This window comes from Notamacropus eugenii, chromosome X, assembly GCF_028372415.1.
Source record: "Notamacropus eugenii isolate mMacEug1 chromosome X, mMacEug1.pri_v2, whole genome shotgun sequence".
NCBI lineage: Eukaryota > Metazoa > Chordata > Mammalia > Diprotodontia > Macropodidae > Notamacropus > Notamacropus eugenii.
In genome coordinates this window covers 5,563,936-5,576,950 of record NC_092879.1, presented here as the reverse complement: position 1 = coordinate 5,576,950, position 13,015 = coordinate 5,563,936, and the positions used below count along the sequence as shown (strand labels likewise).

The window sequence follows — 13,015 nt, the reverse complement described above, 5'->3', positions numbered from 1 at the left end:
AAGTGAACATTTTAAAAATCAGGACTTTAGATAAAGGGAGAGGGGTGGATCTCCCCAAATCATCGGTTATTAATAATCACTTCTCTGCAAGAAGGAAAAATCGCATTCCAAATAAACAAAATAGTCATACAATATTCCAAAGCACCCAAAAAGAGTTGCACAGATTCAACTACAAAGGAATCCTTAAAGAAATGAAGGTCAGCGTAAACGGATGGGAGAATATTCAATGTCACTATAATAAAAATGACACTATTACCCAAAATAATTTATACTTTTAATGCTATACTAATGTCACAGGAAATTTTACAAAAACATAAACTGAGGCATTTCTCCCAGCCAGATAACATTCATTAACAGGGGCAGGTTTGTTGTTGTGTTCCTCCTTTGCTTTTGAAAAACACCATGACATCAGAGAAATGGTGACATGTCTTTCTCTTGACTGTGTTTTGAGTGAGGGAGGTCTGTGCAAGGTCACTAGCCTCATTTGTCCTCGTGAGCCATCTGGGTCCAGTGACCAGATATTCATCAGGATGACTAGAGATGGCCCAGGATGCAATGGGAGACCTTGGGCTTTTTAGACTGGCCTTTTCAAGTACTCACTTAGAGGGAGGTAACATCCGTTGAGTGAACAGGCCTTTTTAAGAAGTAGTCAAGGAATGGCCCTTTTAATGAACAAAAGAGAAAAAAATAACTAAATCAAGTAGTCTGATAATAAAGGATGGATCAAAAGGCCCTGCTCTGGCCCATGGACTCCTAATAGAAAGTACAGTTCATTTCTACAAGCACACAAGAAAGAACAGAAATTCAATTATTGGTTACCATTACAGGGATGAGGGATCATCATTGGTTATGTCAAAGAAGGCACACATAGACTCTATATCCCATGAAGGCCACTCCCTCTGTCTCTAGGGCATGTTTTGGTAAATTGATGGGTCTTGGATGCAACCTGAGATAGCTGATGAGGACCCAGATGTGGGAGACTTACTGCCTGGGAAGGGAGAGAGTGTAAGACAAGACTATCTTAATTGTTAAAGAGCTTTTCAAGGATCTGAATCTTGTAGGAAATGCTAAGATAATGTGTAAAGAGAGTACTGAGAACAGAGTTTTTCTTTAACTAATGAGCTTAAGCAGAGAGAATGAGAGAAAGAGTGAGGAGGAAGCTGGTATTGCACTGTGACACTGTGGAGGGACAGCACTCACCTGAGGTGGGGGTCTGCAGCTCCCAGCAGCCATTCCCTCTGGCTCCAGGTTCCCTGCTTGGGCCAGGCCTTGGTCCTCTGCAGACTGACCTGGGGAGAGAGAAGGACCCAGGGGGTAAATGCCCTCCCTGTCCTTCCCTTACAATTTTCCCCTCTCCAAGCCTGTCTCTCCCCACTCCCATGCCTCCCTGTGAGCAGACTGCCAGGACTGCACTTGGGCCCCAGATGAACTCAAAGGGGTGGGAAGTTGGGATTCTTGAGCCCATTGATCACTGTCAGTGCAGATTGATCAGAGGCAAACTCTCCTCATCTAAATGAGAGTGTGCTCTCCCACTGGATCATTGGATCATTGGATCTTTAAGCCTCAGATCTGACCTTAATGCAACATAGACTTAAAATTCACCATTAGGAATGGCGTTGGAGGTGTAAGAATCAGAATCACATGTAATTGGATCAGAATGGCTTCACTCTACTCTGAATGCAGTCAGTCTCGTGTCAAAGGAACAGATGGATGAAGTCATTTTCCTATGTGAGATAATGCAGACATGCATTCAGCCAAACTGAGTTCATTTGACAGGCAATGTTGTTCCATGTTTTAAATCCGGAATACTGTCTGATACACTTCCACCGTCAGTTTTCAGTCAACGAAACTTAAGAAATGCAAATTAAAACAATATACAAACAGCATCACACTTAACATGACAAAAGAGGAAAATGATAAATATTGAAGATGTGGGAAAATTGGAACACTAATACATTGTTGGGAGAGAGGTGCACTGATTGAAAAATAGAAAAGGACTCACACATACAAAAATATTTATAGCACCTCTTTGTGTGGTGGCAAAAAAATGGAAACTGAGGGGATGTGGAGGCATGCAAGCAAGGAATATGGGGTAGTTACTTGCCATAGAATTTATTTTGGGAAGAGGTAGGGGAGAAGATCATGGAACCAATTTGTTATCAGAAAAGTTCTTCTTGGTGTCCCTTCTTTGTAGAAGGATGGACTCATTCCATAGTTTCCATTACAACAAATTAGAGGAAGTAGAGATGCTGAGGGCTGGAGAGATAGAGGAACATGAGACTGGAGTTCCCTGTGGGGACCATCTAAAAAAGAATTCATGGACTCAAACATTCTTGAGGTCAAGGGGGTACAGATGTAATATGCTTTTCAGTAGGCAAGAGGTCTTAGGGAACCTGTCAACTTAAAGGGGTAAAAGTCAAGTTTACATAGGATATTCTATCATAAGACATGTGCCAAACATGCTACTTAGATGATTCATGGTGAGATTAGGGAGTGGCTAAGGAGTGGTTAGTTCTAAAAGGAACATGCACTTTTAGTATCTACTGTGCAGATATTTTACCCAGAGTTCATCGGGAAATAGCCCAAGTGGTGGCTACATGTAGGTGTGGTTTTAGGTCTGAAACATCACTAAGTCAACTAACAGTCAGGGATGACTGAGAAATACCCAGGTTGCCCCCATCAATGTCGTGTTAGACAAGATAAACACAAGGGAGTACATGTATGTCTAAGTCTAGGGCACACAGGATTCATCAGTGAGTAGTAAATGTCTTTATTACCCAGTACACAGTACACAACCAGTTCAGCCAGTACACAGCTGGTTCAAGCTAATAAATTCTATAGAAGCAGCTGGCTACTGTATCAGGTAAAGAGACCCAGGGTAAGCTGTCCTTGGGCTGAGGAGAAACTGCCTGAAACGGTGTTTTGAGGCTACAGAGAAACGTGATTTAAGAATTGGGGTCCAAGCACAAGAACCAAGCACCCCACTGGAGAGAGCCCTGGACCTGGAGTCAGGAATACCTAAGTTTAAATCCAGCCTCCAGCAGTTACCAGTTGGGTGCCCCTGGACAACTCACTTAACCTCCGTTTGCCGCAGTTTCTTCAGCTCTCAGAAGTGGATAATAAAGTCACCTAACTTGGAAGGTTATTATGAGAATAATGTATCATAACATTCAAAATTTCTTTACTTGGCATTTGGCTCTACACTTGGCAAACAATGGGTGAATATAAATGCTTCTTCCCTTCCCTTCCTTTTCTGCTCTCTGTGCTGGAAGTTTAAGGCAAGAGGAAGGAAGATTCACGACAAACCTGCTACACTGGGCACAACTAGGCTCTTCAACCTACAAACTGATGTTTGTGAAAAGGAAGACTACTCCAAATTCTCAATCCATCCCTGGGAGGAAGGGGTTACAAGGAAAAGCTGTCTGAGCAGTTTTCAGTGATTTGGCAGCAAAATCCAAGTCCATCTGAGATCAGGGCCACATCTGAGATGCTTCCGCATTGATTGGACTTTTGACCTGAAGCTGCCTAGAATCAGTAAGAGACAACTTCAACAGCAACAGAGGAAACCCTCAGCTCCCTGTCGCCCGATGCAGACTTTCTATAGGAAAACCAGGCAGCAGGAGGATTCTGTCTCTTGGGCACAGGAAACGTACACTTTTCTCTCTCTAATAACTGATAAGTGCTCCAGACTCTGAACACCGGGGAATGAAGATATTCCCTTTTATTGCAGACTCTGAGTTACCAGGGGAAGTGTCCTTACCCACGGAGAGCAGATTCTGGGCATTCTCCAGCATGACTTCCTTGTGCAGTTCCTTCTGATCGGGATCCAAGAGGCCCCACTCCTCCTGGGTAAAGTCCACAGCCACGTCCTTGAATGTCACCAACCCCTAAATCATCCAGACTCATAGGATATAGAACCGAAAGACACATCAGAGGTAAATAATCCATCCCTCATCAATTTACAGGAAGAGAATGAAGGCCAGAGAACGTGGTTGAGTGTCACTCAGCACTTGAAATCACAGTCATCAAGAGCCCAACTGAACTTTGAGAAATGCATTTTATATGATCAGTTGGAATAAAGTTGAGAAATGTCTTATTATGGAATGTGTCTTCCTATGGAACCAGGGAGAAAATATTCTGTCTCTGAGGGAAGTGGATCTGTGAAGAAGACAGAGTGATGCAAAATTTCTTCCTCATCGGAACTGATAAAAATGATATGTTCTAAAAGAAATTCTATTAAGAGATTGTGAGTATTTGGGGGAGAAGGGGAGAGTTTTATATGATCCCTTAAAAGAGAATAACGTCCAAGACACAGTTCGCTTCCTGAGAGGCTGAAATAAAGTCTTATCTAGATAAAAACGTGAAGAGGGCTCTAAAGAGATATTCATTAGTATCGGAACTGGACTGAGTGGTATGAGACGGCCAAGCGAAGAAGAGTTATCTGTGGTTACATTGAGGGCTTGAGGTCACTCTGGGGATGACGTGTCATAGCCAACACAGAGAAGAAAAGTGGCCAGATATACGGGGAAGAGAACCAGGAGAGAGTGGTGCCCCCAAAAATAAGAGAGAAGAGAGTATCGTGGAGAAGAGAGTGATCAACAGTGTCAAAGACAAGAGAGGGATCCAGGACCAGTAGGATGGAGGTGACCTCTCACCTCCTTAGGTAGTCTCAGAAAAAGAAGGACATACAGGGGAGCAGGTGAGGAAGAAGGGAGAGCGACTGAAAGGGTGGAGAAAGGAGGGAGGCATTACTATAGGGTGGGAGGGGGCATCATTGGTGAATATTGTCATGGGTGAAGGGAGATGAAGGCTTCACACTGAGCCCTGGGGGCGAGGGGTGGGGGGAGGGTTAGTGCCTGAAAAGTCTGCTTGTCCTGGGATGGGAGGGAATTGCCACCTTTTGGAGCAACTAGTACTGGAAAGATTAGTAGATCATGAAAACAGTGCTGAGATTTCCAGGACGATGCAGAAGAAAAATAAAGGTCAACAAGAAAGGGCAGAGATCAGCAGATGTTCCCTACCCTAGAGCTTTGCTCCTTCTGCCACCTGCAGGGATACACATTATTCTGAAAGTGATGCACAATGGAAAAGGAGAATCCATGAGAAAAAGCCATAGGTTCCCAAAGTGGACAATACCACACCTGGGGGGGCGGGTGTGTGCTAGAATAATCCAGGGAGGTGGTAGTAGTTTCAGGTGCAGTTGGGGGACATTGAATAAAAATAAGAGGGTGGTGGAAGCATAAGGAAAGAAGGGAAGAAAATTCTGAAAAAACATTCACACAGGTTTCATCTGTTGCGTAATAGAGTTAAAATCATGACGATTACATCATTTTCCTAATAAACACACAAAATGTAAGCTATATGCCATCAGTGGTCAAGTCCACCAACAGGTCTTAACAAGCAAGTATTGGCAGGTGAGTGTGTCCCACACTGTGTGGGGAAGTCCAGTATTCATGGGCAGGAATATGTGCGTGCAATGACTTGCTTACAATACAATACTACATGGTTACATGGATCATTATCAACATTTCAATGTGGGAAACATGGACAGTCTACCAGTGCCACGCCAGGAAACTGAATTGCTTCCATTTGAATTGTCTTAGGAAGATTCTGCAGATCACCTGCAGGATAAGGTATCAGACACTGAGGTCCTCACTCAAACTAAACTTCCAAGCATTCAAACTATGCTTTAGAGAGCACAACTCCTATGGGTTGGCCACATGGTTTGAATGCAAAGTTTATGCTTGCCAAAAAGACTGTTTTATGGAGAACTTGCGTGGGGCAAGCATTCACATGGTCAGAAGATGTGATACAAAGACACTCTCAAGGTCTCTCTCAAGAATTTTGGAATTGATTGTGTGGCATGGGAGACACTGGCACAGGACCACTTGGCATGGCTTGCCCGTATCAGAAAGGGGGCTGTATCCATGAGCAAAGCAGAATTGAAACAGCTCAAAGGAAAGAGAGGATGTACAAGTTCAGAGTATTCACCCCAAATGTTCAAGCAGACCATCTGTGCCCAACCTGTGGTAGAGCATTCCAAACTCATATTGCTCTGTCTGATCAGCCACAGTCAGATATACTGAAACTTTAATCTAGCATAGTGATGTCATTCTGGTCCTCTTTGAGAACGAAGGACAACAACCAACCCGTTCTGGGTCACAAATGTGATCATTTTATTAATAAGGCCAGCATGTTTATTACTAAAAAGGTGGCCATTTGGCCATCTCTCTTAGATCAAAGACAATCATGTGCGGAGGCTGAGGGCTTATGTATTCTTTTGGGAGAAGAGTGGCAATCAATTCTCATCGGTTAACCATTAATGAGAGAAAGAATATGACAATGTGCAGCTATCTCTATCTATACTCTGTTCAGAGAATGTGTGTCCCACCCAAGCCAGAGTAGAATGTAATGGCTACTCCCCACAAGACCTGGGCAGGGTCTTGAACAAGAAAGTACGTCCAATCTCATTATCAGCAAAGTCCTTCAAGAAAGTGAACATTTTAAAAATCAGGACTTTAGATAAAGGGAGAGGGGTGGATCTCCCCAAATCATCGGTTATTAATAATCACTTCTCTGCAAGAAGGAAAAATCGCATTCCAAATAAACAAAATAGTCATACAATATTCCAAAGCACCCAAAAAGAGTTGCACAGATTCAACTACAAAGGAATCCTTAAAGAAATGAAGGTCAGCGTAAACGGATGGGAGAATATTCAATGTCACTATAATAAAAATGACACTATTACCCAAAATAATTTATACTTTTAATGCTATACTAATGTCACAGGAAATTTTACAAAAACATAAACTGAGGCATTTCTCCCAGCCAGATAACATTCATTAACAGGGGCAGGTTTGTTGTTGTGTTCCTCCTTTGCTTTTGAAAAACACCATGACATCAGAGAAATGGTGACATGTCTTTCTCTTGACTGTGTTTTGAGTGAGGGAGGTCTGTGCAAGGTCACTAGCCTCATTTGTCCTCGTGAGCCATCTGGGTCCAGTGACCAGATATTCATCAGGATGACTAGAGATGGCCCAGGATGCAATGGGAGACCTTGGGCTTTTTAGACTGGCCTTTTCAAGTACTCACTTAGAGGGAGGTAACATCCGTTGAGTGAACAGGCCTTTTTAAGAAGTAGTCAAGGAATGGCCCTTTTAATGAACAAAAGAGAAAAAAATAACTAAATCAAGTAGTCTGATAATAAAGGATGGATCAAAAGGCCCTGCTCTGGCCCATGGACTCCTAATAGAAAGTACAGTTCATTTCTACAAGCACACAAGAAAGAACAGAAATTCAATTATTGGTTACCATTACAGGGATGAGGGATCATCATTGGTTATGTCAAAGAAGGCACACATAGACTCTATATCCCATGAAGGCCACTCCCTCTGTCTCTAGGGCATGTTTTGGTAAATTGATGGGTCTTGGATGCAACCTGAGATAGCTGATGAGGACCCAGATGTGGGAGACTTACTGCCTGGGAAGGGAGAGAGTGTAAGACAAGACTATCTTAATTGTTAAAGAGCTTTTCAAGGATCTGAATCTTGTAGGAAATGCTAAGATAATGTGTAAAGAGAGTACTGAGAACAGAGTTTTTCTTTAACTAATGAGCTTAAGCAGAGAGAATGAGAGAAAGAGTGAGGAGGAAGCTGGTATTGCACTGTGACACTGTGGAGGGACAGCACTCACCTGAGGTGGGGGTCTGCAGCTCCCAGCAGCCATTCCCTCTGGCTCCAGGTTCCCTGCTTGGGCCAGGCCTTGGTCCTCTGCAGACTGACCTGGGGAGAGAGAAGGACCCAGGGGGTAAATGCCCTCCCTGTCCTTCCCTTACAATTTTCCCCTCTCCAAGCCTGTCTCTCCCCACTCCCATGCCTCCCTGTGAGCAGACTGCCAGGACTGCACTTGGGCCCCAGATGAACTCAAAGGGGTGGGAAGTTGGGATTCTTGAGCCCATTGATCACTGTCAGTGCAGATTGATCAGAGGCAAACTCTCCTCATCTAAATGAGAGTGTGCTCTCCCACTGGATCATTGGATCATTGGATCTTTAAGCCTCAGATCTGACCTTAATGCAACATAGACTTAAAATTCACCATTAGGAATGGCGTTGGAGGTGTAAGAATCAGAATCACATGTAATTGGATCAGAATGGCTTCACTCTACTCTGAATGCAGTCAGTCTCGTGTCAAAGGAACAGATGGATGAAGTGATTTTCCTATGTGAGATAATGCAGACATGCATTCAGCCAAACTGAGTTCATTTGACAGGCAATGTTGTTCCATGTTTTAAATCCGGAATACTGTCTGATACACTTCCACCGTCAGTTTTCAGTCAACGAAATTTAAGAAATGCAAATTAAAACAATACACAAACAGCATCCCACTTAACATGACAAAAGAGGAAAATGATAAATGTTGAAGATGTGGGAAAACTGGAACACTAATACACTGTTGGGGGAGAGGTGCACTGATTGAAAAATAGAAAAGGACTCACACATACAAAAATATTTATATCACCTCTTTTTGTGGTGGCAAAAAATTGGAAATTGAGGGGATGCCCATCAATTGAGGAATGAGTGAACAAGTTGTGGTTGATGAATGTGTAATGCGAGTTAAAAATCTTCCCCACCCACTGATAGGCCCCAGGTATATTGAGGGAGGCTTGATTAGGGGAGGCTTGTTTCCTGTGAAGGGCCATACCTTTTCCTGATTGCTAAGGAAGTGCTGGGTCAGCAGGGACCATGCCCTCTAACTCTGAAAAGAGCATATATTCTCTGAGGGGAGGTTTTACTTTGGAGCTTAGTTTTGAATTATCTGTGTTGCAGATGAGACTCTGGGAAGTGGCTTAACAGACCCTTGGCTTTGAAAACCCAAAAGTTGGTACTTCTCTCTCTGGTAGCTATGTATGTATGTAATGGTTAGACAATTGGAAGCCTGTCTGTTGGTCCCTGTATGTTGAATGTCATTAAAGTGATTGCTAATCCTCAAAAACTCAAAAGTTGCCTTTCTTTTTATAAATGCAGATCTAAGAACCTGTGATAGCAGACCCTCCTGTATATGTGAGGGTGCTTACTGAGACACAATGTAATGTAATACTACTGTTCCAAAAGAAATGGTGAGCTGGCTGATTTCCAAAAAACCTGAAAAGACCTGCATGAACTAATGGTGAATGAAGTGAGCAGAACCTGGAGAGCATTGTAGCTGGTAACAGCAACATTGTTCTGTGACCAACTTTGATGATCTAACACAACTCCAAAAACTGAAGAAGAAAAATTCACCCATATCTAAAGAAAAAACGATGGAGTCTGAATGCAGATCAAAACAGATGATTTCCTTTTTTGCTTTTCTTTCTTATGGTTTTTCCCTGTTCTTCTGATTCTTCTTTCAGAACGTGACTAATGTGAAAATGTTTAATATGATCATACAGGTATAGCCTATAGCAGATCACTGGCTCTCAAAGGCCGGGGGAAGTGGAAGGAGGGCGTGTAATTTAGAACTCGAAATCTTATAAAAATGAATGTTGAAAACTAAAAATAATTTCAAGTAAGAAATTTTATGCTTCCAATTTTTCTCACATTGGGATTTTGGGGAAATTATTGCATAAGGAATGCTGTTCATCTGAAAAATGATCTCTAGTGTTCAGTCGTTTTCAGTCACATCCGACTCTATCTGATTCAATTTGGGCTCTTCTTGGAAGAGATCCTGGAGTGGATTGACGTTTCCTTCTTCACTTCATTTTAGAGATGAGAAAAATGAGGCAAACAGGGTTCAGTGACCTGCTGAAAGGAAGGAGGGAGGGGGAGGGGGGACGAGGTGAGGAGTGGGCACAGGAAGGGGAGGAGAGGCAGGGGGACGGAGGAGGAGAGGAGGCGGAGGGGGAAGGAGGGAGGGAGGAAAGAAGGGCCCCGCCACCGGCAGGGAGGAGTCCCCTCCTCCCAAGCACAATTTAGTCATGCAGCTAAGAAGTATCTCAGATGAGTTCCTGACCTCAGGCCCCTCTCACCACCTACCTGCCATGATGGATTTCTAATGGGTGAAGCAATTGTATCCTTAGAAAATTAACTCCTCTTCTGACCTGGATGCTGTGAAATAATGAATTAAGTTGTCAGAGAGTATGCTTACAATATTAAAAAACCGCTACATATTGTGTATATTTTACTTGAAAATGAAAAATAAAGTACTTTTTGAGAATAGTACAAAGCACCCTCTTTGCTCCATTTCTATAGATTAAATTCTCCTTTTCTATGAGGTTCTTTGAAGAACTTTCATATTATGAAATCATATTATCATATATGATTATATAATCATAATATATTATATATAAATATTCAATTAATTATCAATCAATTGATTAAATATTTAACTAACATTAATATTTAATATAGTGTATATTTATATACAAATATTATTAATTATATATTATTATATATAATAATAATACTATTGTATAATAATATATCATAATATGAAATCATATTATGAAATATGAGCCTTTGGACTTTCTCTTTGGGCAAGGTCATTAAATGTTAGCCCATGGAAGAAGCTCCTGAAAGCTCCAGTTGTCAAGTGCTGAAGTATTTTAGTAATTGAGACCTCCCTTTCACAACTGAAGGGCAGTGTTAGGGCAGAAGCCCAGTGGAAAGGGAAGGAGTGGAAGCCTGGAGCCAGGGGAGGGGGGAGATAGGGCTGGCTCAGCACCAATTTAGAGTTAGGGTTAGGGTTAGACTACAGGGCAGCTGGCATGGGGTCTGAGGATCCAGCGATGGAGCCACGACTCCTCTTCTCTTGAATCCAGCCCCCCCGCCACACACACACACCCTTCTCCTCCTCAAGAGGCTTATCTAAGTGGCAGTCAGGAGGCAGGAAGCTCCTTTAACCCAATCTAACCAACAGTGGTGCTCCCATAATGCACCCAGTGTCAGCCAAAAGTGCCCTGCAATGTCCTTGTGACCAGGCTGGCTGCTAGGCACTCCCACCAGACACACATTTTTCCTGCTAACCCTTTAAGTTGTCTTGGGCTGGAAAAATTTTTCACAAACCCTGTTTTACCGAATTTGTTTTAAGGCATTATTTTAAACTTGTTTGTAGGGGAATTGGGGAGAACTCAGACCCTGCCTTTACTGCACCATCGTGGCTCCACTCCTCAAGAAGTGTATTGTAATCAAAGCGATAAACAGAGCCTCCTTAATTGGCATCCATGGTGGAGATTTTATCTGAAAATGGAATTTAACATAAAACTTCCCTTGGTGCTATGAAAAATAGGAAGCATAGAAACATCCTGTTAATCTCTAATCAGATACATGAACTCCACCCTGCTAGGAACAGATTTTGATTTCTCTTGGTTTGTGATAAAACACATTAATTAGTTGAAATGTCAGCTGGACATGAAATTAAATATTGGCTCTACCCACAGCAGGTGGCTGACTAGACACCAAAAAAATCACTGGAAGCTGCTTTCCACATCTTCACTGTGGTGAACCCTCAAAATCCCACTGAAGTCTGGATTAAGTAAAGTTGGAATAGATATAAAGTGAAAAGAGTAGTTTTCAGATCGATTCTGAGTGAGAAATGCCCTCAATTTCACAATTCCAACTTCACATACCCTCTCAGAAGAGTTTGCTTAAGAAGAAGCCTCAGTATCAGGGATGGTGGAGGGAGAGGGAGGGGGGAGAGGGAAAAGAGGGAGGGGGAGGGGAGAGGAGGGGGAGGGGGAGGGGAGAGGAGAGGGAGGGGGAAAAGAGGGAGTGGGAGGAGAGAGGAGAGGGAGGGGGAGGAGGGGGAGGAGGAGAGGGATAAGAGGAGAGGAAAGGAGGGGAGGAGTAGGGAGGGGAGGGGGGAGAGAGGGAGAGGGGGCGGGGAAAGAGGAGGAGGGTGAAGGACAGGAGGGGGCACGGGAAAACAGAGGAGGAGGGGGGACGAGGTGAGGAGTAGGCAGAGGAAGGGGAGGAAAGGCAGGGGACTGAGGAGGAGAGGAGGCGGAGGGGGAAGGAGGCAGAGAGGAGCCCCCTCCTCCCAAGCACAACACAGCCCCAGGACCAAAGCAGGGAGAAGAAGGGGTGGAGCTGGCACAGCCTGGAAGCTGGAGCCCCAGGGGCCCGGATGGAGAGGCCCACACCTACCACTCCCAGTCTGTACAAATGGAGGATGATGCCCCCCCCTCCCCTCGACGCTCCCTGCTCGGGGGACCACCCCGGAAGACCCTGCTCCCTCCTCCACTCTGGGTCCTAGGCACACACTCACTTCCTACAGCCTCCGGCCTCCACCCACGACCACACGAGGGTCGCAAGCGTCTTCTCGCAGGGACGTTCCAAATCTGTTGCCGCTGCCTTCCAACCAACAGGAAACCCCGCCCCGGAACCTGCCAGAAGCCCCGCCCCTGCCGCCTGGAGCATTTCCAGGAGGGAAAAAGTTCCTCCTTGTGTGCTCCAGTAGTTCTTCTTCCGGGACAGGGGGCAGGCCTTGTGCTAACGGAAAGAGTAAAGGGGGAGGGGAGGGGAAGAGGAGAGGAGGGGGAAAGAGGATGAAAAGATGGGGTGGGGGAGGAGATGAGGGGAGTGGAGAAAAGAGAGGAGGGGTGTGGGGGGAAGAGGAGAGGAGGGGGAAAGAGGATGAAGAGATGGGGAGGGGGAGGAGAAGAGAGGGGAGGAGAGAAGAGAGGAGGGGGGGAGGGGAAGAGGAGAGGAGGGGGAAAGAGGATGAAGAGATGGGGAGGGGGAGGAGGAGAGGGGGGAGGAGAAAAGAGAGGAGGGGGAGGAGGAGCGGGGTGGGGGGAAGAGGAGAGGAGGGGGAAAGAGGATGAAGAGATGGGGACAAGGAGATGGACAGGGGGAGAAGAGAAGAGAGGAGGGGGAGGAGGAGGGGGGTTGGGGGAGGGGAGGAGAAGAGGACCCCACCCCCAACAGGAAGGACCCCCCTCCTGCCACACACAACACAGCCCCTTGACCTGGGATCCCCAAAGCACAGAGAAGAAGGGGGTGAAACCCGGGACGAGGCCCGTGCATACAGCCCTGCGCTC

At 44.8% G+C, this 13,015-nt stretch overlaps 1 protein-coding gene across 2 annotated transcripts; it reads right to left on the bottom strand.

Annotated features, from left to right (window-relative positions):
• Window positions 1-288: 288 nt before the first annotated feature.
• On the bottom strand, window positions 289-12,441 carry LOC140515557 (zinc finger protein 426-like). Of its 2 annotated transcripts, XM_072626321.1 has the most exons (5): window positions 12,241-12,324; window positions 10,011-10,082; window positions 7,693-7,781; window positions 3,761-3,887; window positions 289-1,289 (listed from the first exon to the last, which is right to left on the bottom strand). In XM_072626321.1, exons 2-5 carry the CDS (start codon window positions 10,015-10,017, stop codon window positions 1,111-1,113), a joined length of 402 nt encoding a protein of 133 aa, XP_072482422.1. In that variant the 5' UTR covers window positions 10,018-10,082; window positions 12,241-12,324; the 3' UTR covers window positions 289-1,110. The 2 variants fall into 2 exon arrangements, with proteins under 2 accessions (XP_072482422.1, XP_072482423.1); XM_072626322.1 differs by lacking the exons at window positions 289-1,289; window positions 3,761-3,887 and adding an exon at window positions 6,751-7,154 and having other exon boundaries at window positions 12,241-12,441.
• Between the last annotated feature and the right edge of the window lie 574 nt (window positions 12,442-13,015).